General features: G+C 39.8%; 1 protein-coding gene across 3 annotated transcripts in view; it reads right to left on the minus strand.

The window, feature by feature from the left end:
* Positions 1-27,599, minus strand: part of CTDSPL (CTD small phosphatase like) — a 121,381-nt gene that overhangs the window by 11,659 nt on the left and 82,123 nt on the right. Inside the window, exons 3-5 of one of the 3 annotated variants that reach the window (XM_077808423.1) lie at positions 22,085-22,117; positions 10,606-10,707; positions 7,584-7,640 (exon numbers count right to left, since the gene is read on the minus strand). In XM_077808423.1, the coding sequence (XP_077664549.1) occupies positions 7,584-7,640; positions 10,606-10,707; positions 22,085-22,117 (192 nt within the window). The remainder of the gene's footprint in view (positions 1-7,583; positions 7,641-10,605; positions 10,708-22,084; positions 22,118-27,599) is intronic. The other 2 variants (XM_077808424.1, XM_077808425.1) reach the window with 2 other exon arrangements.

Below are 27,599 nucleotides of genomic sequence, written 5' to 3' on the forward strand. Positions count from 1 at the left end.
CAGCAGCGTATGGAGCCTCCTGCCCCCCTGCCTACTAGCGTTGGACTTGCTGGCCGCTTCTCTGGAGCATGCAACACAGTGTCAGGACAGGCAGGCAGCCTGCCTTTAGCCTCAATGACCAGGAGCCACCCGAGGTAAGCCTACGCCCCAACCCCGAGCCCCAACCCCCTTCCACAGGCCTGGGCCCCTCCAAACCTGAGCGCCCTCCTGCACCCCAAAGCCTTCATCCCCGGCCCCATCCCAGAGCCCACACCTCCAGACCACAACCCTCACCTCCTCCTGCACCCCAATCCCATGCCTCAACCTGCAGCCCCCTCCCGCACGCTGAATCCCTCAGCCCCACCCCAGAACCCGCACCCCCAGCCAGAGTCCTCACCCCCTCCTACACCCCAAGCCCTTGCCCTAGCTCACTGAAAGTGAGTGAGGGTGAGGACAGCGAGTCACCGAGGGAGGGGGAATGTAGTGAGCGGGGGAGGGGGGGGCCTCAGGGACAGTGCATGGCTAGGGTGTTCGGTTTTGTGTCGTTAGAAAGTTGGCAACCCTACAAGGTGTTGGTAGCAACTGCAAGTGTGTTGATAATGCTGAACTACAAAATCCCTTGATCTACTTTACATGAACCTTTTCTCCATTTGACAGTGCAGTTCTTTTCTCCTCTGTCTCCTTACATTCTCATTTACTGTATTATTTTCTTTGCTTCATTAGTTACTGGACTTGAATCTCAATGCTGCATGCTTATTTGTGGCTTGGCTTTTTTCTGTTATATGATGTCTTCAGTTCAAGTCTCTAGACTGACTGACTCCTGGCTTTTCTCTCAGCTTTACATACTGTCTTCAGGGCAGGGAACCCCCCCACCTTTTTTTTTCATATCTGTACTTCTTGGGATGCATGCTTTGCTAATTACCGCTCTATTCTGGTAACAGTTTAAAGGAATATCATCGCTTTTTATTAACCTTCTCTTGGACATTAACATTTAAATGGTATTTTCTGGCTTTAGGCAAGGTCTTACAATACTGCATATATTTGTCAGTTTTTAGTTTAGAACTGTTATAAGTGGCATCACCCAAATTAAGTGCAACTCTTTTAGAAAACTTATCTGTAAATATACTCTATGTCATATGGAAGTGTCAGTTTTGGAGAATAAAGTATTTGTACACAGAACAGCAAGCTTTAGTGTAATGTTAGAAATAGGACCATATAGTTGGTTTTTAAAATATCAGTTTTAGAATTTTGGAATCTTTATGCAATAGCAGAACAGTCTGACCAAGACAACCCAAGCACCTGTAATCTTCATTTCACTGCGTATGCACTTCCTATTAACAGAAAGGAGGGAAAATAATGTGGATTCTTGAGTCTTCACATATCTGGTTCGTTTGTCGTGGTTGCCTCCCAGTGCAAGTAATCAAGAATAGGCTAATTAGATTGCACACAGCCTATCCTGGATTACTTGAACCAGGTCACAGCCTTTTCCAGGAGAATAATTGAGGAACTTGGTCCTTTATGAAGAGAAAGTTTGTATTTAAAGTTGTTCCCCACCGAAAAAAAATAATCACATACAATATTCTAAATAAACTTCATAAACATTTCTCTTATTTTCATTGGCTAAAAATAATTTTTTCCTTATTAATATACTGTTAAAACACTGAACAACCAATAGCAGTGTTCACTACAAAGTATGGCAACTTTAGATCAAAGTCCTAGTAAGGAACAAGAACTCAGTCCAAAACCACGCCAAATCAAACTGTTGCTGGCTGCCTTTTCTGCTCCTAATCATTCAAGTGTAAGACATGAATCAAGTTAGGTAAGGCAACCTGGATAATAGACCAAGAACTACCTAAACCAAGGATCCTTATACTCATCATATGGGGGGATTGGAGCGGAGTCAGTGTCAATAGTCTCTTCTATAGAGACGATATAAAGCAAGTTATCAAAAGCTACCATACAATATTGTCAAGTGCACGGAACATTCCAAAGAACAACTCCAAACTTCTGAGTCACTTCATTTAAAATGTTATCCACCTTTTAGTAGCCAAATGAGTGTACCCTACTGATGCTCTTGGGAACTAGAATTAAAACTTTCTAATGCATGGCTTCTCAACCTCGGTGTCACAACCACCTGGCCCTTCCCATGCTCTTAAACGGGAAACGAGTTCCAGGGAGAGATGGTCCTGCTATGGAAAATGTCAAAGTTGCAGTATGGAAAAGGTTGAGAAACAACGATTTATTGTATTGAGTGGGCCCACCTCAAGCCTTGATAAACCTCCTCAAAACAAACTTCATGAATTCTAACAAATGTGTTTCATTGATCTTGATTTTTATGAACAATTTGGTAGGGAACAAGATTACTTTGATTGACTCTCTCAATTGGAGGGACAGAAATTTTGGTGACTAGAAACTAGTGAAAAGGACCATGCTATTATCTAGCCAGTACAGCATATGCTTGGACTGGAGTGGTCCTCCTAGGTATTTGTTCCCATAAACATGCTATGGGATGTGCCATTGACAGGATAATTAAGCTCTTAGTGTGTCACTTGGAGATTACAATGTAAAGAGAATAACAGCTTACTAGATGTGTTATATTGCTATACTTTCCAAGAGAATTCAAGGTATTTCATAGCCAAATGCACATTAATAAATTTTATACTGATATTTAAAGAAAATCAGAAAGAGTTAAGTTGTTGTATTTAAAAAGACATGAAATGTGTTTCAGATAGGGCACTTCAGAAAATTACAGAGCAGCACAAAAATGCAACTTTGGGTATGTCTACACTGCAATTAAACACCCGTAGCTGGCCCGTGACAGCTAACTTGGGATATAAAATTGCAATGCAGATGCTTAGGCTTGGGACCCTCTGTGTATGTTTAAACTGCAATTAATAACTCTCAAATGGCCCCTGCCAGCTGACTCGGGCTTGCTGGGCTTGGGCTAAGGGGCTGTTTCACTGCAGTATAGACTTCCAGGGTTGTGCTGCAGCCTGAGCTCTGGGGTCCTCCCACCTTGGAGAGTCCTAGACCCTGGGCTCCAGCCCAAGCCCAGAATTCTACCCTGCAATGAAACAGCCCCTTAGCCCAAGCCCTGCAAACCTGAGTCAGGTGGCATGGGCCAGCCACGGGTTCTTAATTGCATCAGAGACTTACCCTCTTCCATTTAAAGGTCCCCTAGGTCAGGCTCCAGACTGAGCCTGAACCTCTAGACTGCAACTTTATAAACCTGCAGCCAGAGCCCCATGAACCCGAGTCAGCTAACAAAGTCCAGCTGTGGGTGTTTAATTGCACATACCCTTTGCTTGTTTACCTTGCAAAGAAAAACCAGCAGCACGGAGTCTTAGAGCCCGGGGCAACTGACTTGGACTTGTGGGCTCAGGCTGAGGGGCTAAAACCAGCCGTGTAGATGTTCCCACTTGGGCGGGAGCTCAGACTCTAAGACCCTCCCTACTTGCCAGGCTCCAGCCCAAGCAGGACTGTCTACAAGGCTATTTTTAGCCCCATAGCCTGAGCCCAGGCTTTCAGACTTGGTGCTGTTGGTTTTTTCCCCCGCCGTGTAGACGCTACCTAAAACAGACCCCTTTAGTGTAAGATCAGGCAAGGTAATATTTTTTCAGACAAAAGTTCTACTGCTTTCTGACACAGCAGATTTAACTATTGTTTGTATAGCTTCATAACATTTCAGAGCTTCTATCATATTTAAAATGGGTATAAAATACTTCTCAATTGCTCAATGATCTTTCTGTTTTAAGGAGTTTATACATAATACAAGGATGGCAGATTCAGACAAACAACTAAGGAACCACCTGGTGAAATTCTATGGCCTGTGCTATGCAAGAGGTCACACTGGATCATAAAGGTCCCTCTCATACAGCCTTGGCATCTATTAATTGGATTCCCCCCCCGCCCCCAAATATTATTAGACAGACAAAACTTACATATTACTTTTCCCCGACAGATGATTACTTTTACATCATATGAACTGCACAGAATACCTCTATACTGAGTATCATATTGCTCATCTTTTCTTCAAGGAAAGGAGCTGGAATGGAGTTGAATGAGGCTTCATGTGGCCCCTGCTCCAGATTAAATCCCTGGATCTGGGGATGATGGCCAATCAGCATCCCTCCCCCACAACTGGCCAATGGGTGCTAGAGACATCTCGGGGGCAGGAGCTACTTGGTGTCCCTCAGAAACTGTCTCCCTTCCTCAATGCTGGGGCTGTCACCTTCCATTGCTAGCCCCATCAAGTTCATCCTCCCCACTGAGGCAAGTTGGTGGCTCCCCTCCATCCCCATTTTTTCAGACAAGCTGCTGCTTGACAAAATTCTACTGCTTTCTGACACAGCAGATTTAACTATTGTTTGTATAGCTTCATAACATTTCAGAGCTCATATGCTTTACAATTAATTAACTATGGTCTGTCCCCAGATCTCAAATGCTTTACAATTAATTTTTTTAACAATCTGGTAGGAATGGAAGTATTATCCCCATCTTACAAATGAAGAAATGGAAATTCACAGTGTTTAAATTACTTGCCCAATAAAACACAGGAAGTCTCTGGAAGGGCCAATTACCCTTCATATTATTTATCATACACATGAAAAAAACCCACCCTATGGGCACAGTTTTTCAGAACTTCACATGCATTCACCAGATCTTGGTGCTTAACTGCAGTAAATTGTTGCAGAAGTTGGAAGGTGTGTAGTGAATGAAGAAGGGGACTGAATAGGCAACCTTAATTCTGGTATTTCTTAATTTCTGAGTGTTTGATTTTTCAAATGTAACATTCTTTTAGTGTAGTTTGTGTTTTGGTATGTAATGCAATGTATGCAACTCTGATCTTATTGTTAATCTACTATGTTTCCTCCTACTGTTTGTCACACTCACTCCTGACATCTTGCTTCAAAGTTAGACTGTATACTCTTGGGGCAGACATTGAGTCTACCTGTGTGTTCATACAGTTCCTAGCACAATGAAATCCTAATCCTTACGTAGGCCTTTGGACAGGACAACGCAAAAATAAAAAAATAAAATAAATATACACGCTCTTGTCCCTTGTAAGTGAATGTAGTGCTGACGAAAGATTAATAATCCTAAAAACTGAAGTTCTCCACCACAGAATCATTGCTGGCAGAAGGACCACCATTCTAAAGGAAACGAGTACTTGTGGTACCTTAGAGACTAACCAATTTATTTGAGCATAAGCTTTTGTGAGCTACAGCTCGCTCCACTGAATGCATCCGATGAAGTGAGCTGTAGCTCACGAAAGCTTATGCTCAAATAAATTGGTTAGTCTCTAAGGTGCCACAAGTACTCCTTTTCTTTTTGCGAATACAGACTAACACGGCTGTTACTCTGAAACCTGTCATTCTAAAGAATATTTCAGTCCATTGCCCATTTAATCTTTGGTCTCTAAGATGTTTAACAAGTGTGTCAAGTGGTGACAACTGTGTGGATAGTTTTCGCAATGTATACACTCATTTTAGGAATCAAACTAAGACTACTAACTTATTTTACAGGCTACTGAACAGTTTTTAGATAAGTAGTGACAGGACAATATTTGTGCCGGCAATAACTAAACTGATTACTCAAAGACTGCTTGCAGTGGTGTTGTAGCCATGTTGTTTCTACTATTCTGGGACCAAGGTGGGTGAGGTAATATCTTTTATTGGACCAAATTCTGCTGGTGAAAGAGATGAGCTTTTGAGCTACACAGAGCTCTTCAGGTTGATTTATATATATATATACACACACACACACACCCCCCCCTAAATTATATACAGCTAAGAAATGTAATCAGTTATTTTTACAATCTAGCATATAACCTATTCTAACCAACAAAAGATATTTTAACCAATTAGCAGGCTCAATTCATCAGAAAATTAGGATCCAAGTTTATAGTACCTAGTGCAGGCTAGTTTTAACAAACACTGCAATGTTTGAGTTTGTCTGGAGGGAGAAATTTATGAGTATTATTTATGTGGGCCAAGATTTGAAAAAGTGATTAGTGATTCTGAATGCCTCCATTTTTGGATGCCCAATCTGAGATCCTTTAAAGGGGCCTGATTTTCAGAGAGTACATATTCACCATGTTTTGAAAATCAATCTCACTTAAGGCGTCTGATGTAGAAGTCCCAAAAACTGAGGTACCCAAAATCACGAGTCACTTTTGAAAATTTTGTCCATATTATCCTAAACAGACTACGCACTTGAAAGACATATAAGACTACAAGGAACCCTGACTTGAAGAGCTTAAAATCTAAATACAGACAAAAGGTGAAGGGCGAGAGGAAGGAATGTAAAGGCATGAATGCTTGGCACACATCTTTAATTCTATTTTGCATAGTTGAGTGTTTTTACAAAATGTTTGTTTATATGGAATTTCAGTTTATAATCTGCCTCTGCTGGTCGGTGCTTTTAGGGAATGATAAATGTCTTAGAAATAGCTGTTACCTGGACAGACAATGTTTGTAAATGTGGCGTTAGATCACTTCATGCTTGGAGAAGCTTAGAATCCACAAGAGGAGTCAGAAATTGATATCAAAGTCCTGAGGAGAAGATTCTAGAAAGAGTTTTGAAGTAGTTAGAGGGACACTGGCAGTTAGACACAACTCATCAGGTAGGCCATTAACCGGCCTGAGAAGATAAAAACCTCCATTTTGGCAACTGTAAATCTATGTCAAATAACTGAAAATCATCATCTATTTTTTGTATTAAAATATTCCCATATCTCTGACAATCCTTTAAAATTAAGAACTGACAGTAATAAATGATGAATAAAGAGTAAGATTGAGGAAAATATTCCAACATGCAGAAACCAAGGTCCAAAACACCAGGACTACAATATAATGCAGTATGTCACCCAAAAGGCTTAAAGTGACTTTTTTCTGAAGTTATGATAACTGAACTGTATTAGTGCAATTATAGAAACACACACATTTACTCAAAGCAATGCCATATAAAACAAGAAGTGTGAGTTGCAACTCTGCTTCTTACAAGCTTCAGGTGTGTTGTGAGCAACTGACAAACCAGACAGCTGCTTTATTCTATGTAGAGGTGAGAACATATCCTTTGCACACAGCAATTCAGCTTTTATTTTAGCCAAAGTTTGGAGGTATCAATTCCTTCTGGACTTAGTCATTCCAAAATACTTGCTATTTAGGGATATTATAGGTTACTGAATAATGTGCTTAATGTCAGATTATTTTTAGCTTTTAAAATAAGCAGAAGAGTTATATTTAACTAATTTCCTGTATGTCAAAACACTGAGGAACTGTATGCAATATAAAGTAAATATAAAATCATTGCTGATAAAATCTGCAGATGACAAAGATTGGCAGAATATTAAATAATGATGAGGACACACAGTCATACAGAGCTATCTGGATTGTGCATTAATTCAGCCAAATGCAAAGTTATACATCTAGGAACAAAGAATAAGACCATTCCTACAGAATGGGGAACTACACCCTGGAAAAGAGTGACTCTCAAAAAATCAAGGGATCATTGTGTACAAGATATTGGCCTGTGACATAAAAGTCCCTTCTGGCCTTAAACTCCATGAACAAATTAGAGCCCAATTTAAGAGCAATGCTTACCTGATGTATGGTTCCATCAATTTCAACAGGAACAATGAAGTCAGCATTACTAATTGGCTAGAAAGAATGACAACAAGGTCAGATAATATTTTCGAAAAACAAATGTAAATACCATTACAGGGGGAGCTTTTCAAAGGCACCAACAGCAGTCAGGCTCCTAATTCCACCAAAAGTCCCAATATGAGCCTTTGGAAATCTCTTCCCCACAGTGAATATAAAAAGCTGGAAACATTGCCTATTTTGATATTGAAAAGAAAAAACTTCATAGAGCATAGATTGAATAATACACTTCACAGCAATTTTTCAATGTGACTAAACTCAGACTTTGCATAGGACCTAGGATTGTTTTACAGAAGGATGGTGAGAGAATGCGAAGGATCTCCCTGATTCAATAGTCTGATTTTAATATTTGTTTCTATCGTCTCATGATGGGGATTTGTCATTAAACTACTGAACTATCATTTCTGATGACGCTTTCCACCCTTATAAAACACGCTTCCCTTCCCCCATCCTTCAGGTGTGTATTTAACACAACAGACTAGCTGCACCAAAGGCTGCTCAAATATGCTGAAGAAGTAAACAGGGAAAATGAGAAATATTCCCTCAGGAAGCTGTCTTCAAAAAGGAGCACCAAAATAAATAAAAAGTTTAGCTCTAGGTGCTTCTAAATACAAGCATCTGCAGCTATCTGAAACTATTTCATTGCAAAATTACTGTTATGTACTTTTAAAGTATATTAATTCCTTTTATGTAATGTATTTCATATTGAAGGGCCTCAACATATTTTTATGCTGTCACACACGACCTCCCCACTTAAAAGTAGCCAACCCTTGGGGTAGAATGCAATAATTGTGAAACAAAGCACACTGCCATAGGGCACTTTAGTGAAGAATACCACAACTAAAGGAAACTGCAGAAGGAATTTAAGTAGTTGGAATTCAATTATTCAAATAGGTAGTCGGCTTGGACATCCAGCAGTTGTTAACTCTACCCTTGTGAAAATTATCACGAGCTCTTTAGTGACCAGAAGCAGGCAAGGGCCTCATCTCGGATGAAAGACAGCACAAAGCTCACCCGTACCACTGAGATGCACTGGAAAGAGTGCCAGCTAGAGAATAACTAAAGTCATTTACTTTAGCATCTGGTTTTCCCCTTACAGACTCCCATTGTCAACTTTGAAAATGAATGCAAGGGAGCATGAAACCTTTTCAGTATGTGCAAACCTCTACTCTGGACAAGGGATTTTGGTGATGTCAATTGTTGAGGAGATGATATACTCTTTCAAATTATTTTAAATTAACTGGCTAGAATAACCTAAAGAGATATAGATTTTATTTTCACTAAGGAACCACAGAACTCACAATCTAAGGAGCGTTCAGTTAACACTGATTTTTCACACTGTGGATTGATACTGATTCTCTGATTTTGTGGATGCCATGCAACCTTTCTTGAATATTCTTCATTTTCTCCCCTGCTATTTTGGCCTCCCTCTGTAAATAATTTAATAGCTTTACAAAAAGTAAGTATTTTCCCCCCTCAGAAGTCCAAATGAGTGTCTACCTTGATAGAAAACTAAGAAAATTCCCAAGTATAACTTCAGGAGTGACTACAAAAATCAGGGATTTGGCACTGAAGTCTATAACAGTTTGCAAATCTATACAATCCTACAATTTCATCCTGACTTTGTATCATGAGTGTAGGCATAACCATATATCCATATACGGTCTTTTTAAAGTCAACCAAGAAAAATGGTTTCCAGATTCAGACCACTAATGAACTATGGTTTACAACATCAAGTGTCTGGCAACTGAATATTTACTAGGATTAAAATAAAAGATTTATGTTTGTAATGAAAAATATAGTATAGCCAAAATTGAAAGTACTACAACATTACTGGAAATTGCTCCTGTTAATTGCTTAACCATCTTCCTATAAAGTGAGATGCTTTATAATGCCTCAGATTTACAGAACATGAAGGATGATCTCATTTCTGAGCCAATTTGAAACGGTCACTGCTCCTGTCCTAATGCTACATCCTACCTGAACAATAAACACACTCCAGCATAGAAATTTTTAAAACTCTTCAAGATTCTGCTTCAAAACGACTGACTCACCAGCAATAGCCATATACCACCCACCTTCCTGTAATGGAGGCTGTATACTTAATGTGCTGACTAGAGTAGAGGTGGTGACAAACCTATTTACTGAACCCTATGACATTGGGAGCAATCTTTTCTGGCACAGAACACAGTTCTTACGGGCACCAAAGATTTATTAATGTAATATTCACAATCTCTTCTAGCAGAATTATACACCCACCTAGCATACAGAGGCCCTGAAATTCCATTTTCCACAGCTATGATTTCTAGACTCAACTGCAGCAGAATTTACATTTCAGAAAATGAAAGTCAGTATTTTTCAGGACAGCAAAGTTCTACGTATGTTAAATACTGAACCCTGCTGAAATATTTAGCTACTGAAGTGACAGGACTGAGTGATCATTCAGTTAGTGTCTTGTTTCCCTAGAGATAGGGCTTTCTCTTGCAACAAGAAGTATTCATTACTTTATCAATGTTCATTCTATCCTCCTTGTCCCCCACCACAACCAAAAAGAACAGGAAAATAATTGTAGGAACTGGACGATGGAACAGCTCCCAAAGGAGGCAGCATATTTGTCGTCTCTGTAGAGGGAGAGAGATTACACAACAGGTTTATCTGGAACGACAGACTAACTTTGAAAATTTTCCTACAACAACGCATAGTGATGGAGATGACTGAAAAGGCTCCTTTCAAGGTCTATGTGTTAGAAAACCAAACCCAAAACCCTAATAAGGAAATGGTCTACAGGGCATCTTTTTTCTATGAAGACAGGTCTATACTGAATCAAGAAAATGATTCAATTACCAGAACATTCATGGGTGGCTTGTAAGATTAGTTAATATATTAAGAAGATTACTGTCTCTATTGTGTTCACTAACATTCATATGAACAAGTAGCAAAGACCACTTCAGAGTATATTTACCTTAAATGAACTGTGTACTAATGTTTCATCTAAATCAATAACCACACATTTCTTCCCATAGTCCAATACTGTCAGTTCTGGCAGGAGGTATTTAGCTGGTGGCTAAAGAAAAAAAACAGCACAATGAAAAATGTAAATTTCTGTGCATTAACCACAGGTACACACCCCCCAGCATTACTCACTAGCAGTTAGCAACAGGAAGTCACATATGTATAAGTCATAAGGTTGAATAGGTTTTTTCCTGCCAGTTTACAATACACAGCTGGAAATGAAAGCTCTCATGCAATACACAAACTGCTTTCTGTATTTTTATTTCTTGAATGAATATCAAATGCTCTGGAGATGAGTTTAAGCAATACAGATGAACGCAGCAAAACAATTTTGATAGCTCAAGTCAGTGGTGGAAATGAGACACAATTAGTAGCACTGACCTTTACTGGCCTGCTTTTTCATGCCTCAGAATATGGGCTAGACAGCTGCAGTCCCATTTTGTTCTCCATTTCAGAGTCCAAAGCAGCAACTGGAAGCATAAACTTCTGGCCACAGCATACAAGAGTGACTGTGAAACTTACATAAATCAATGCTTCCATTTGCCACAATGCACACTGAGATGAAGCCCCAATTCTGAAGTCAAATGAGATTACAGTGATGGTCATTTCCAGAACGGGGCTCTGAACTACTTCAAGTGTTGAATTAATGCTTTTGCATGGATTACATGTTCAGAATCACAAGAATAAAAATGCTGTAAATGAAAATTCCATCAAACTTAGCTCTGTTATAGCCAGTACCCATTACAAAGGTGGGACTCAAAATATAATGGGGAGCTCCACAAACTTCCTCCTGCAGCAGTCTATAAATGGTGCAATATCTTGGGGAACACAGACTTCAGCTGGGGCAGGAGAAGGTAGAGTGGGCACAGTTTTTGGGCCCACTGCCTGACCTAGCATCCTGAGTTGCAACATTCATTGTATTCTTCTTTGACATTGATACCAGGTGTCCTTTACCACAGCAGCACTATGAAGGAACTGGAAGGGGAGGATACATCTTTTGGATGCTTAAAGAAGCTGAGATACTGCTATGCTACCACACTCTTAAGGGCGTCTTTGATGTTTAAAGAAATGGGTTAGTTCTGAAAGGGAGGGAAAACTGGAGTTGGGTATAAAGTGAGGAGATGTTCAATATGGATAGGAAATTAAATATTTTAATGGGTTAAAGCCCACAGGTAGGGGGTTAAAACAATACAATACTGAAATCACAATTGGAGAGGGTGAAGTCTCCATATTGCACACTACAGTAGGATGGCTATCTGAATGAGATTACATCTGTGTGCACTATAATAAAAAGGGTATCAATCACTGCTTTATTTCTGGTGTTTGCCAGAGAGTGGCAAAATATTTTCCATAATTTTTAAAATAATATTGTTTATAACCACCAATTAGAAATATGAAAACAAATTCTATTTTCTTACCACATTTTATTTCTATCAGAGCATTTCTCATATATGTAGGAAAAAGGTTCCCAAGCTCACAAAGAGCCCATATTGACTTTACCAATGGACAAATGAAAAATAATTCCCAAGCTAGGCTATTCAATTTTGAGTCATGAAGTCAAACACTTAAGTGCAGCCTCTGTAAGAAGCCCAAATTTGTTAAATTTGTGTAAATTCTCCCCAGTAAATTTTAGTTTTAATTCAATAACTAAGTGTTCTTAAAAGAAATACTGTTAAGATTTAAATAATATGACAATCTTCAGCTACTTTACGTATCCTGGATAGGATTTTCAGAAGTGCTCAGTGTTGAGCTAACTCTGATTCTATCGAAGTCAGTGACAGTTTCTTGATATATCAAAATTGAAAACCACTTAATCATCTACTGATCTCTCATTTTCTTTTTAATTCTATTTGATCCTTAGATTAGTGCTGAGTGAAACTGAGATAAAGCATTGTATTGCAGTTGATAAGGCCTGCACAGCGTGTAGGCTGTCAGTCTAGATGTTATACACAGGATTTGACAATAATCAAACACAATGAGGTCAGTTAAGGGTATAGTAAAAAGTTGCTTTACTGCTGTGGATATATTTATTATTTGTATTATGGAAACACCTAGAGGCTAAGCCAGGGCCCAAGGTTACTAGGCACTGTATAAACTCAGAACGACAGTTCTTACTCCAAACAGCTTACAATCTAAATAGACAAGACAGGGAGGGAAAAAGTATTATCCTCATTTTACAAATGAGAAACTGAGGCAAAGAGATTCAGTATCCTAGCTACAAGACCATCCTGCCTCTCAAGGTAGTATGTTTTTTCATGTTAAGGAGTGTTAGTATATTTTTTTTCATTTAATAGTAGCACAACGTGTATAAGCAGTTCAAAGTGCATCATCATAGGACTGGAAGGGACCTCAGGAGGTCATTTAGTCCAGTCCCCTGCACTCATGGCAGGACTAAGTATTATCTAGACCATCCCTGACAGTAGTTTGTCTAACCTGCTCTTAAAAATCCACAATGATGGAGATTCCACAACCTCCCTAGGCAATTTATTCCAGTGCTTAACCACCCTGACAGTTAGGAAATTTTTCCTGATGTCCAACCAAAACCTCCCTTGCTGCAATTTGAGCCCATTGCTTCTTGTCCTATCCTCAGTGGTTAAGAATAACAATTTTTCTCCCTCCTCCTTGTAACAACCTTGGTTACAAGGTTACATGGTAACATTAACTACATAGCAATTTCTTCTGCTATATGAAGAGCGTTTTTACTAACAGTGGTAAAGGATCCAAAACACCATTAAGATATAAATGACATGATACCACCCTCAAGTGTTCCATTATATATGAAACAGGATCTAATTTCTTACTTTTTTTTAAAAAAAAGATAGATAGTGCTATTTATCTTTAGGGTACCACCAGGAAAAAAGTCATGAAAAGAATGCACTATATCCAGTTTTTTCAAAATTAAATATCTGAGGAAAAATATATGCTAATAGCATTCCTCGACCCTCAGTAATGAGTAGTAGCACTGAATGAATATATTATTCAGGTGGAATTTGGAACAGCTGAGGTAACTACTTCAGACTAAAAACAAACCAGGGATTGTTACAAAGACTGACATTGCTATGTATGGTGCATTAATGGCATGATAAAAAAAATCCAGGACAAGACTGGCTGTACAATATGCATCATCACATAGAACCAATAACTGCTTCCTGGCAGCTGATCAAACCAAAACCAGGAAGGGAATGAACATCTCTGAAAATATTACAAGACTCAAGGGCCTTAGACTGAAAGAGGCTAACTGCCTTTGACTCTGGGCCAAGTAGTATTGTATTCCCTTCTCTCTCCATTTGAGGCTTTGCTTTCACTAAGCAGCAGTGATGAGGGGAACAAGTGTATCTCCATCCTTCTCGCTCCATTCAGTATATTCACATATCTGGTTAACATCCAGAAATCTCCTGCTACCTAGAGTTTTGCCTTAACTCAAGAAATGCTACACACAAATCTGAGACTAAGCTTTCCCAAAGCTTGCCTTTATCTAGGGTTTTCCTTGAAGGATCCCCTCTGTCTCAGCCCCAAGTTTCCTCTTCAGAGAGAGACGCCGGCCTTTCTTGTTCCCTGGTTGGTGTTAATTGGACCAACTTGCTAGTATGATGTAGCAGTAGATATACTATATCTTCATACAGCATCTGAGTGCATGATGGAAGTGTTGCATTCTCAGACAGGGTCCTAGGACTTGCCATTCAAGTCCCTGCCACAAGGCACAATTCATCTGATTCTGCCTGAAAAGTAGAATGCCAAAAGGGACCCCATGCTAAACACCAAATTTTCTCAATAGTTTGCATGTCTGAAGATCAGAGGAAACAAGCAACTGGCTTTTGGTTCCTAGTCCATTAGTTCTTCACATGCAATGCCATTTCTGTGCTGACATCTAACATGTGAAGACTTTTCTCTCCTGCAGATCTGAAGGAGCGTGGAAAATATGAATTACGAAGAAAAAGGTTTCACAATTCATGTGGAAACTAAGTATCTTGAGTAGGAATTTAGTGTTAGGGTGACACGTAGATGGTTTAAGGAACGTAAGGGATGTGTGTATCTGACAGTAACTCATTTATGCTGACATCCAAGCCTTCTAACTGGAGCACTTTCTACCCAATTGTAGCAAAGCTTGTAACAAGGAATAGGGAACATTAATTTCTGTAGTATCAATTTTTAAATGCATTCCAATAGATCATAGAATAATAGAATATCAGGGTTGGAAGGGACCTCAGGAAGAAGTCATCTAGTCCAACTCCCTGCTCAAAGCAGGACCAATCCCCAACTAAATCATCCCAGCCAGGGCTTTGTCAAGCCTGACCTTAAAAACTTCTAGGGAAGGAGATTCCACCACCTCCTTAGATAACGCATTCCAGTGTTTCACCACCCTCCTAGTGAAAAAGTTTTTCCTAATATCCAACCTAAACCTCCCCCACTGCAACTTGAGACCATTACTCCTCGTTCTGTCATCTGCTACCACTGAGAACAGTCTAGATCCATCCTCTTTGGAACCCCCTTTCAGGTAGTTGATCTAAATGAAGACACTGGAGAAATTGCCTAGAAAAGTCATAATTAGTAGATATTTCATCACAGTTAGTCAATGAAGGTAAAATATTTATGGTGATTAAAATGAGATCTCAAACTCATTACCTGTTTTCTTTAAAAAAAAATCAAGCTTTTTAGTAATTAAAAAAAGTATAACAAATGGTGGTCACCATTAATAAATCAACAGTGATTCACACTTACTACACAGCAATATCTGAAATACTACAGTATTTCCCTAGAACAAAGTAGAAAAATAACTTGTGGTTCTCAGATATTACTGTGTGGACAGTATGGATCAAACGTTGACTTTTTAAATACAAGCACCAGGTAAGTACTTGCTGAGCCTTTTGTTCAATCAAGATGAAAACTTTATGCATATTACAATAGACATTGTGTCTTTAGAAGTTATTAAACTAATCACCATTCAAGGCTTATGCATTCATCTCAGGTTTCCATGCTGTTAATTAGCATAACAGCCTTCAAAAAGCAATGATCGATCAAAAGTGTCTCAAGTGAGTTGAAGAAATACTACATTCTCTGATGGAGTAAGCAGGAATTCTGGTTTTCTGTTTGAAGTCTCAACAAATGGCAAGCAACCATTTTTTAGGAATTCACTATATAAAGCAACAACAGCCTCCACAAAATGACAAGGTTAAAAGTGAAATTCAATGTAATTCACATCTTGTTAATGCTAAGTGTTGTAAGAAAGACACTAGAAGTAATTCTTTCACTCTATTCTGCACTGATAAGGCCTCAGTGGGAATAGCGTGTTCAGTTCTGGGCTTCACATTTCAGAAAAGATGTGGACAAATTAAATACAGTCCAGAGAACAAAAATGATTAAAGGTGAAGAAAACATGACCTAGGAGGAAAGATTGAAAAAATTGGGTTTGTTTAGTCTGGAGAAGAGAAGACTGAGGGGGGACATGATAAGAAAGATCTTGGAGTCATTGTGGATAGTTCTCTGAAAACATCCACTCAATGTGCAGCGGCAGTCAAAAAAGCTAACAATGTTGGGAATCATTAGGAAAGGGATAGATAAGACAGAAAATATCATAATGCCTCTATATCAGCGGTTCTCAAACTGTGGGATGGGACCGCAAAGTGGGTCATGAGCCCATTGTAATGGGGTCACCAGGGCTTGCTGGTGGCCCAGGGCCAAAGACTGAGCCCCACTGCCTGGGGCCGAAGCCCAAGGGCTTCAGCCCTGGGTGATGGGGCTTGATTTTGGCTTTAGCCCCCCTGCCCAGGGCGGTGGGACTCGGGAGGGCTCAGACTTCTGTCCCCTCTCCTGGGATTGTGTAGTCATTTTTGTTGTCAGAAGGGAGTCATGGTGCAACAAGTTTGAGAACCCCTGCTCTATGTAAATCCATGGTAGACCCACATCTTGTGCAGATATTGGAATTGGAAAAGGTACAGAGAAGGGCAACAAAATGATTAGGGGTACGGAACAGCTTCTGTATGAGAAGAGATTAAAAAGACAGACTTTTCAGTTTGTAAAAAAGACGACTAAAGGTGGGATACGATAGAGGTCTAAAAAATCATGACTGGTGTACACCGGAGAAAGTAAATAAGGAAATGTTATTTACCCCCTCACATAAACATGAGCCGGGGTCACCCAATGAAATTAATATGCAACATATATTAAACAAACAAAAGGAAGTACTTCTTCACACAGTGCACAGTCAGCCTGGGGAACTCTCTGCCTGGGGATGTTACGAAGGCCAAAAGTATAACAGGGTTAAAAAAAGAACTAGATAAGTTCATGGAAGATAGATCCACGAATGGCCATTAGGCAATATGGGCAGGGATGCAACACCATGCTTTGAATGTCCCTAGCCTTTGTTTGCCAGAAGCTGGGAATGGATGACAGGGGATGGATCACTTGATGATTCTCTGCTCTGTTCATTGCCTCTGAAGCACCTGGCATTGGCCACTGTCAGAAGACAGGATTCTGGGCTAGATGGATTATTGGTCTGACCCAGTATGGCCATTCTTATAATAGTTTTTAAGTATGTGGAAGGTTGTTACAGGGAGGGCGAAAAATTGTTCTTGTTAACCTCCGAGGACAGAACAAGAAGCAATGGGGCTTAAACCACAGCAAGGAAGGTTTAGGTTGGACATTAGAAAAATCTTCCTAATTGTCAGGGTAGTTAAGCACTGGAATGAATTGCCTAGGGAGACTGTGGAATCTCCATCTGTCATAAAAATAAAGGGAAGGGTAACCACCTTTCTGTATACAATGCTATAAAATCCCTCCTGGCCAGAGGCAAAACCCTTTCACCTGTAAAGGGTTAAGAAGTTCAGCTAACCTCACTGGCACCTGACCAAAATGACCAATGAGGAGACAAGATACTTTCAAAGCTGGAGGGTGGGGTGGGGGGGGACAAAGGGTTTGTCTGACTGTGTGATGCTTTTGCCGGAAACAGATCATGAATGCAGTCTCAGAACTTCTGTTAGTAAGTAATCTAACTAGAAATGCATTAGATTTCCTTTTGTTTAATGGCTGGTAAAATAAGCTGTGCTGAATATTCCTGTTTTTGTGTCTTTTTATAACTTAAGGTTTTGCCTAGAGGGATTCTCTATGTTTTGAATCTGATTACCCTGTAAGGTATTTACCATCCTGATTTTACAGAGGTGATTCTTTTACCTTTTCTTTAATTAAAATTCTTCTTTTAAGAACCTGATTGATTTTCCATTGTTCTTAAGATCCAAGGGTTTGGGTCTGTGTTCACCTTTACAAATTGGTGAGGATTTTTATCAAGCCTTCCCCAGGAAAGGGGGTGTAGGGCTTGGGGGGATATTTTGGGGGAAGATGTCTCCAAGTGGGCTCTTTCCCTGTTCTTTGTTTAACACGCTTGGTGGTGGTAGCATACGGTTCAAGGACAAGGCAAAGTTTGTACCTTGGGGAAGTTTTTAACCTACGTTGGTAAAAATAAGCTTAGGGGTCTTTCATGCAAGTTCCCACATCTGTACCCTAGAGTTCAGAGTGGGGAAGGAACCTTGACACCATCATTGGAGGTTTTTAAGAACAGGTCAGACAAACACCTGTCAGCAACGGTCTAGCTATTGCGTAGTCCTGTCTTGAGTAGAAGGGACTGGACTGGAGGTCCCTTCCCGTTCTACATTTCTATCTACACTTCTATCTGATCTATGGTAAAGTGTTTCTTTCCTGTTCATTCTCCCTGCAGTTTACTGCTTGAGCATGCACCACAGCAGCATGGTGAGTAGTCTTCTTAGTGCAGTTACATACCATGTGTAAACATAGGACACAAACAATAAATGAGATTTTAAAAGACTTCAAAATTGTATTTAGCTCACTGCCAATGAAACCAATTTCTGTTGAAAAGTATGCAGTCAGTTCAAACAAACCTGTAAACAAACCAAAATGCTTTTTTTCCCCCCTAGAAGTTACAAAAGCATTAAATTGGCCAAAAGTAAAGAAAAAAATGAGTAAAGACAGGAAGTGAAAATCAGATGCTCTGTGCATAAGATTTCACTTACATGGGGATTGGGAATATGATTTTCTGTGCCACTTACTTTCTAAAGAATACTGGGATTCTGAGTGAATGGAAGAAATGGATACAGCAATTTGAAGTCTTAAACAACTACATAACCAGTGCTGAATATTCACCTATGCTTTCACTCAAAGAAGACAACAGCCAACTGCTGAAATCACTATGATTCTGCTTTATTACTTAGAAAGAAAGACACTAGAAGAATCAAGCTGACAGAAATCCAAGAAAGCAGGGATATTCTGAACTACAGTTAAAACAAAACCTTTAATTTACTGACTCCATTTCACCTGGAAATTTTCCATATCTCAAACTGGTCTTCTGGGGAGGACGGGTGGGAAGCAAGCTCTTTTTTGTTTATTCACAGCACCATCAAAAATTACTAAAATCAGGTTACAATATTAGGAAAAAAATGAATTACTTTCTTGCTGCTCAACACACCTCCCCTGCAAATTCAAATGTAACATTCTACATTATACAGAAAGCAGAAATGCTTTCTCATTAACACTTTTTTTATTTTAATTTTTTTAAAAGCAGCAGTAAGGCTCTTCTGCAGGTGCTGATGAAAACTTGAAATCTGACAGGGATGTGATCTCTGGCTGACAGACATGCCTTTCCGGGATCAGGAGGAAATCTGTAAATTTGCCATGTCCTGCGTGTTGAAATAAAACATACTTCATAGAGGTAAATTGTTTTTGACACAATAAAGCTAATTATCTGTTGATGTTTCACCGGTGTTATGCACACATGCGAAAAGCAATTGGAAATTTTCACAGAACAGATGATCTCTCTAGATTTATACATATGTGCTCAATAAAACTGAATGGAGTTTCAATTTTAATATATAGGGACTTGTGCAATCTAGCGAGGCTCTGTTTTCAGAAATCTAGGAAATTTAAAAAATATTAAAAATCTAATATACTAAATGATTAAATATGCAAAGTGTATAAAAGTCAAAAACAAAATTAAGGTTGCTTAAGTAACTTTAGTTCTGTATCCTCATGGTACATATTAGGGTGAAACCTTTAGGTACATAATCACATAGTATTTCACCCAAAGGAAATCTTCCTCATTCAGGCCCCAATTCGGCAAGCATTTAATTTAAGCATGTGCTTAAGACTCACTGACTTCAATGGGTCTTAATCAGATGCTTACATGCTTTACAGACTGAACCTCAGGATCTCAGTGCTCAGGATGGATGGTGCATTAAGAGTAGAAAGGGGGACATAAAAAACCTTAACCCTGGCCCTTTATATATAGGTATTATGATTCAGTCTTTATTTACATGACCATATACCGATACTTTCCCACCTCACTGGGATATTCTGAAGATAAGTTCAGAAATGTTTGTTAACTCTGATACTGGACTATAACAGGGAATCTCACAGAAAAGCCTATTAATAAAGAAAAAGTTCTTCCTTCAGAGCAGTGGTTAGGTGCTGTGCAGTGCAACAAGCATGCCACACACCTAAACAATGAGAATATTGAACAGCTGCCTCATTTACTGAGCACCATCCACACTTAGCATCAAATTCACCATTTAATTCTGCTATTTCTTTAACATTTGGAGAATCTGAAATTTCTGAGTAATATTTTTATAGACTTACAAGGATATTCTTCTTAACAGGTAAATACAAACAGTGGTAGAATACTGACAGTGCACAGTTTAACAAGTCTCAAACACCATACTTCTTTGGAAGGATGTCTAATTTCTTATAAAAAGGGTTTGCTGTTTCTGTTAAGATGTTTCTATTTGGAATGAGTGTGCTGAATGAGTTCATAGCCATAGTTAACAGCCAAGCTTTACTACATTCCTCTGTCATTTGCAGTGCTGTGGTTATATTTTACTAATAGTAAAATCTCATCTTAAACTGTTAATGCTTTATTCCATTTAAAGCTGGGTGCCAGGTTTGATATGGTAAGACAGCTACAGCACTGGTTTCTAGCTCTAGTGGTTGTCAGTGCTGCTAAAATGATGAGAACTGAAGTTGGAAGGGATGGGAAAGCAAGATAGTAATCTAGTAGTGAATGTTGCACACCACTAAAAGTTGATATTTTCAGGTTTCTAGTGTTATACACCTTCTGCTTCTAGCCCTGATGATCTGAGAGATATCAAGTTTTAAAACTGTCACTGTTCCTTCAGGGCAATGCTTTTTTGCCACTGGTCCAGGACTACGAAACAGGAAGCAATGGTCCTGGAACAAGTATAATTTCCAACAGTTTTTCAGCTCCAAGAAAAGAAGGTGATTGAGAGAAGAGATCTGTGTGGCTGAAATACTAATCTTGACACTATTAAGCTGCAGCATTAATGGGGTCCAAAAAGACATTGGTTTCAATGTTGGGCCTTAAGGAGCTGGGGTATAAAAGAAAAATAGGAGAATCGTCAGGGAAATATTCCGATCTTCAGAGATTTAGGACACCTGCAGGAGGAGGAACATATCAGTGCCCGCACAGACTTGCACTGATATTGCTTTAAGAACTTTGCTGTGGCAAATCTCAATAAGGTACTGTAAATGGTGAAGGAGTATTGGCACATACAGTGCTGAAAAGTATATCTGCAATTTAAAAAACATTAAAAAAACCCCAAGTCCATATTAAAAGCAGTCTAAGCATTATCAGTTCTTTGGCAAAAAAGCTTAAGTCCAAACGACTTTTAAAATCTCTAGGTCAAAGAGTGTCAAATGTTTTTATTTGGTTTTGAATAACTCCAACCTGGCAACTTGTATTCCAAGTCTGAACCAGGTGACATCGACCTACTAAGCCCAGAAAACTATGATTCATAAAAAAACCACTACCTTAAACAACTACAGTAGCATGACTGGGGTTGCTGTTATACTCTTGACTAGATTGCACCAAGAAAACTAAAGCCTCATTTTACAGGTTCTAATCTCCAACAGACCAGCTTAAATAATTGGGGCATGTGGAAATAGAAGTAGTAAAGTTCACAGAATCATAGGGTAAGAAGGGACCGCAAGGGTCATGTAGTTTAACCCCCTGTCAAGATGCAGGATTTGTTGAGTCATATGCCTACCCATTTAGTACCAGTGAGTTGTCTTTTGTCCCCAATGTGACTGTTAAATAACTTCAGCATATTGGCTTTTGAGCACCTCTTTATACATTTTCAAAGTGAAAAATCAGCGTTAAGTTACATGATAGATAAATGACAGGTTTAGAAAGCTGGACTGTCCTTTTGTTCCTGTTAGTTAGTTTTATCTGTATACCTTATATGCACATTTAAGGTAATTTATCTCACAACTTTATACAACGTTACAGATTAGAAAACAAAAGTCTTATAACATGCAACACAGAGCAGATCCAGTCAACTCCAACATAATATAAAATGAACCAAAGCAAAAACTATGAAAATTATTAAAATAAAAGGGATAAAAATACATACACTTGGTATGGGAATGACCTGCATCTGGTCACCCTGGGGGAAAAGAAAAAAAATTCATTGTAAGGGCTTTTGAAAGGGTGGAACAGAAAGATTTGAGACATTAAATTTGGCAATCAAACATTTTAACAAAAAAGCTCCAAGTATTCAAGAACTCAACAAAAAATAATCAAACAGGTCCTTGCATTTTAGCTACTAAAATGATTGGTTAGTATAACACACTGATAGTATTAGTATTAGATAGTGATAGTATTTTTTTAGACCAGAAACTAATAAATCCCATGCTTTAATTAATAAGAGGAAGTAGGCAAATGTATCCATGTTCACGTCAAGATTTCCTTTCTTCAGTAATAAAGTCCACAGATCAGTTACAACGAGTGTGCCAGTCTGACTGATTCTGCCCAGAAGCTTCAGACTTGTCACTCACTGGCAGCAGTGGAATGCCCTGCCCCCTGAATTTCCCTCCAGTTGAGGTGACTTTCAGAGCCAAGTTCATTCAAAACTACTTTCCTAAATTACAGATTGTGTTAAATATAGTTTAAGGAAAAAGAATTTCCAGAGCATGATAAATTTAATCTAACAAACCTACAACCTTGAGTGTCAATTTCCATCTCTATTCTAGATGAGCCATCTGTCTCCAGGATGATCCTGATGTGTGGATCTGATTGCTTGAAGAAAAGACATTTTCAGGTAGCATAAATAAATTTTCCTATTCTTCTTTGTCCTAAAGTCCACAGATTGGTTACAATGAGATTTTCACAGCAATGTGTGTACAGGGTGGGAAGCAGGATCGTCTTTTAAATATGGACATCCAAAATGAAAAAATATTATATAAAAATATTTCTTCTACCATTCCTTGGGCATTAAGGCATGGAAATGACCAATATGCAGGATTTGGTGAAGTAGGCCTTCTGGCAGATCTCAATTATAGGAGACATGGCTACTTTCCTCTGAGAATGTCAGTGCTAAGGATTGGACTACGATACCTAACCGAAGGAGGAATATTTCTTGAATGCCATGACAGTTCTGAGGACTACCCGTCTTAATTAAAAGTACAATACTAGATCTCAGAGAAAGCTCTCAATTTCAAATAACTCATCTGATTGAATATGTAAGCCTTGGGAGGCCTACCCCAGTTGGTAGGAAGTATACCACTACTTACTGCCAGGGTTCAATCTGGGTAGTGCTGTAAGGAGCAGAATGAGGTTTCAAGGTTGTCCTCTAGGACTGTGCAGGGTTGGAATAAGGTTGATGCCCCAAAGACGCATTTAATGTTGGAAGCTGGGTACAAAACTTCCTTGCTTTTAACATGTTGAGAACATTATACTACACACACTTGACCTTTTCACTTATACGTCACAATAAAGTCATACTACGGGAACTCAAGGCTGTGTTTCACTGGTTGAAAGTGGTAGTTAAAACTATGGACTTTGCATCAGGCAGTAGAATAAGTTATATTTCTTGACTTCTGTTTTGGGATCCCTTAGAGCAGTAATCACTTCATCCAGTTATTCATTTTAAATCTGTCTGGGCCAAGATAGAGGATTGATCTTACAACAGCAGATCCCCTCTGAGACAGAGACATCCCAAAAGGCAATGCTAGGTTAATCAATTCTGAGAGCCATAGCTTCTTCAGCCAGAAATACAAAAACAGAATCATAACCACACTCTAGCTCAGTGCTTCTCAAACTTTTGTACTGGTGACCCCTTTCACATAGCAAGCCTCTGAGTGCGAACCCCCCCTTATAAATTAAAAACACATTTTAATATATTTAACACCATTATAACTGCTGGAGGGAAAGTGGGGTTGGGGTGGAGGCTGACAGCTCGCGACCCTCCATATAATAACCTCATGGCCCCCTGAGAGGTCCCAACCCGCAGTTTGAGAACCTCTGCTCTAGCTCCTATCTTCTGTATAATCCTGGGAAGCAGTAAAAAGCATGGAAAGACCTATAGCATGAACCCTACCCAGCTTTCCACGAAGACCTCACTGGGTCCAGAGTGCAGGGAACTTTATTTACTGGTTCCAGATGCAAAGAGGTCAATCACCAGCCCAACAAATTGACTCATGCTGATTAAGATATTTCTGGGTGCAACCACAGCTTTGCTAAACTGACTTCTGCCATGTAAATCTTGGGGTTCCATCTGCTTGGTGAGCAGTGCACAGAGAGATAAGAAACGTTGCTCCACCCAGCACAGGAGAATTTCTCTTGGGCCTGGGGCTGATCACGTTCTTCACAGTTATTCTGAAAACTCTATCAGACATGTTGACTGTCACAAGAACAGGTCTTTTCCACTTAATGCATCCGATGAAGTGAGCTGTAGCTCACGAAAGCTCATGCTCAAATAAATTGGTTAGTCTCTAAGGTGCCACAAGTCCTCCTTTTCTTTTTGCGGATACAGACTAACACGGCTGCTACTCTGAAAAAAGAACAGGTCTGTTATCCATTGAAAAATCCGTGCTCTGAGACCTCAATGAATCATTGTGTTCCACCTCATTTCCATTCCCTGATCTGAATCAGGAAAAACCCTTAAAAAAAAATCTGACTCGCTGCATTCACCACCTGTAGAAGCAGAGAATGTACAACTGGAGCCAGAACTCTGCCGATTGAGGAGACTGGTGAGATGCAGAAGGTATACCAACCCAGTAATCCTGTGTATTATGTGAACTGTGCATCACTTAAGCATGCCTGTGTATTAGACCACAATTCCTAATAGCCTCCAATAAGAATTGAATTTTTGTTTATGACACCACTTGTTTTCCATTATGACCATCTTTATAGTCTGTTAATCTTCCTCTGACACGAGACATTGTATCTGACAGTATTCATCCTCAGCCCAGGGCTATGACTGACTCTCCTGGAATGATGTGTCTGTTTGTCCTGAATTCGAGATACATCAGGAAGCCCATGTATCAGTGTGTCCGTGCTTCAGGTTATTCCTCAGTGCTCTATACTACAGCCAGCTTCTGGAGGGAGGAGGTGAAGGTGAGGCCAGGCATGGTAACCTGCAATGGCAGCTGGGATCAAAAAAGCAACACTTTCTCAGTCCTTCAGGTGTGGCAGGAAATCCCTATCCTATTACATCTTCATAGGGTTCAGGAGAACAGATATACAGCCATAGCTTATCTAGGGCAACTGCAGACCTCTTAAGTGTAATTTCACTATACCGAGTACTTTTTTGCCTGGATTTTTTTTTTTTTTTTAATGTATATGTTTTACTACTCGATTTTTTAGCTCTGATTCAGACTGCTGGCCTTCCTCCACTAAGGAAGAAGAATTCCCTTAGTGGGTGTATGTGCATGCATGCCTTGAGGAATCAGCACATATCTAACATTTTTATCTATAACCTGGAAGAAAACATCAAATCATCACTAATAAAGTTTATAGATGACACAAAATTGGGGGAGTATAATGAAGAGAAGTCGCTGATTCAGAGCAATCTGGATTGCTTGGTAAACTGGGCGCAACCAAACCATATGCATTTTAATATGATTAAGTGTAAATGTATACATCTAGAAACAGTGCAGGCCATAGTTACAGGATGGGGAACTATCACAGAAAGCAGTGATTCTAAAAAAAGATTTGGGGGTCATGGTGGATAAGTCAGCTGAACATGAGCTCCTAGTACAATGCTGTAGCTAGAAGGACTAATGTGATCATTGGATGCATAAACAGGAAATCTCGAGTAGGAGTAGAGAAGTTATGTTATCTCTGTATTTGGCACTGGTGCCACTGATGCAGGAATACAGTGTTCAGTTGGGGTGTCCACAATCCCAGAAGGATGTTGATAACTTGGAGAGAGTTCAGAGAAGAGCCACTGGAATGATTAAAAGATTAGAAGACATGACTTATACTGATAGAGTCGAGGAGCTCAATCTATTTAGCTCAACAAAGAGAAGACTAAGGGGTGATTTGATTATAGTCTACCTACCTCCCTGAGGAGCAAATATTTAATAATGGGCTCTTCAATCTAGCAGAGAAAGGTAAACCATGATCCAACGGCTGGAAGTTGAAGCCAAACAAATTCAGAATGGAAATAAGCCAAAAAATTTTAAATGAGAGTAATTAACCATTGGAACAATTTACAAAGGGTTATGGTGGATTCACCATCACTGAATTTTTAAATGCTCTAAGGAATTATTTTGGGGAAGTTCTATGGTCTATGTTCTACTTGAAGTCATACTAGATCACCACAATAGTCCCTTCTGGCCTTGGTATCTATGAAGCAGTGGCCTGATCTTTTCTGCACTGATCTGCCATGCTGCACTCTGTAATGGTGAGCAGGGGAACCCAAAACGGATGATTAATTCCTATGATACACTTCATGAAGGTATCCATGAGAATCAGACATTGAGGATTGCCCACGCTACTACACTCTGTGAAGGAGAGCAGGGGAAACAGCACTGATTATTCATTTATTTCCCCTTTGGGAATTTGCCCCTTTAATCCTGCTTCAGAAGTGGGAGTGAAACTGTGCTCAGGGATTGCTCCGAAAATAAGTCACATGGCTAGTGATCTCCCTGTCCTATAAAAGGTTGGGTGTTTTTTTCTCCCCTTCCTCATATGGACCCTTTCTGGGTCTCTCAAGGAAGGTACTGGCTTGGGGCTCAAGGATGGGCTCACCGGAAGCTGTCCCCGCTCTATTGCATGGGATCTACATGGGCCAGATTGGTCTGTGTTTCCCCTGGAGGTCTCAGCCTGTGACATGAGAAGTTCTGGGGAAGGAAGGCTGTTACATAGGTGGAAGCAGGGGGAGGGAGCTCTCTCCAGCATTGGCAACATCTGTGCTGTGACAAGGGCCCTCCACCTATGACTCCTGGGGAATTGGAGCTGGAGGAGGTGGCTGAATTCTGCAATCTGGGGCATGGCTGCTGGTGCGAGCTACAGGGACTCAGGAGCAATCTTTACTCCTGGGGAATTCTGTGCCACTGTGCAATGAAGAATTTTGCAGAGATTAATGTTGTGTGTGCAGAATTTCCTTCCCCCCCACAAAACAGGCTGCAGAGATGTTGACCGCCTCTAGGGGCTGCTGGATCCAACAGAGCCCAGTCTGCAAACAGAAGACAAGGTGAGTGGGAGGGAACTGGAGGGCTCCCAGCAGCTGCAGTTCCCAGCACTCCTTGAAGGAAAGACGCGGCAGTGTGCAGGAAACTCTGTGTAAGCCCGGGACCCAGCATCAGGCATCTTCCTCTGGATCCCTGGGCTCTAGGAGGGTAGGCGGTGTGAGTGTCTTGGCTGGGAGGCCCATGGCTTGGCTCTGGGGGGGAAAGGGGTGTGAGTTTCTGGGCTGGGGGAGCCCCATGGCTGGACTCTGAAAGAAAGGGGACAGAGAAACAGGAACTGGGTTGTCATAGGGGTTTCTTTAACTCTACTCCTGGGGAAATTTTTTGTTGTTGTGTTTGTATTGTTACAGACAGGTATTTTGAAATAAATTACCAAAATAATTGAAACTGGTGTGATTATATAGTGTTCTTTTGACAAATAAAATTTGCAGAATTTTGCAGAATTTTAAAATT

The sequence above is a fragment of the Eretmochelys imbricata genome, chromosome 2, assembly GCF_965152235.1.
Source record: "Eretmochelys imbricata isolate rEreImb1 chromosome 2, rEreImb1.hap1, whole genome shotgun sequence".
Lineage (NCBI taxonomy): Eukaryota > Metazoa > Chordata > Testudines > Cheloniidae > Eretmochelys > Eretmochelys imbricata.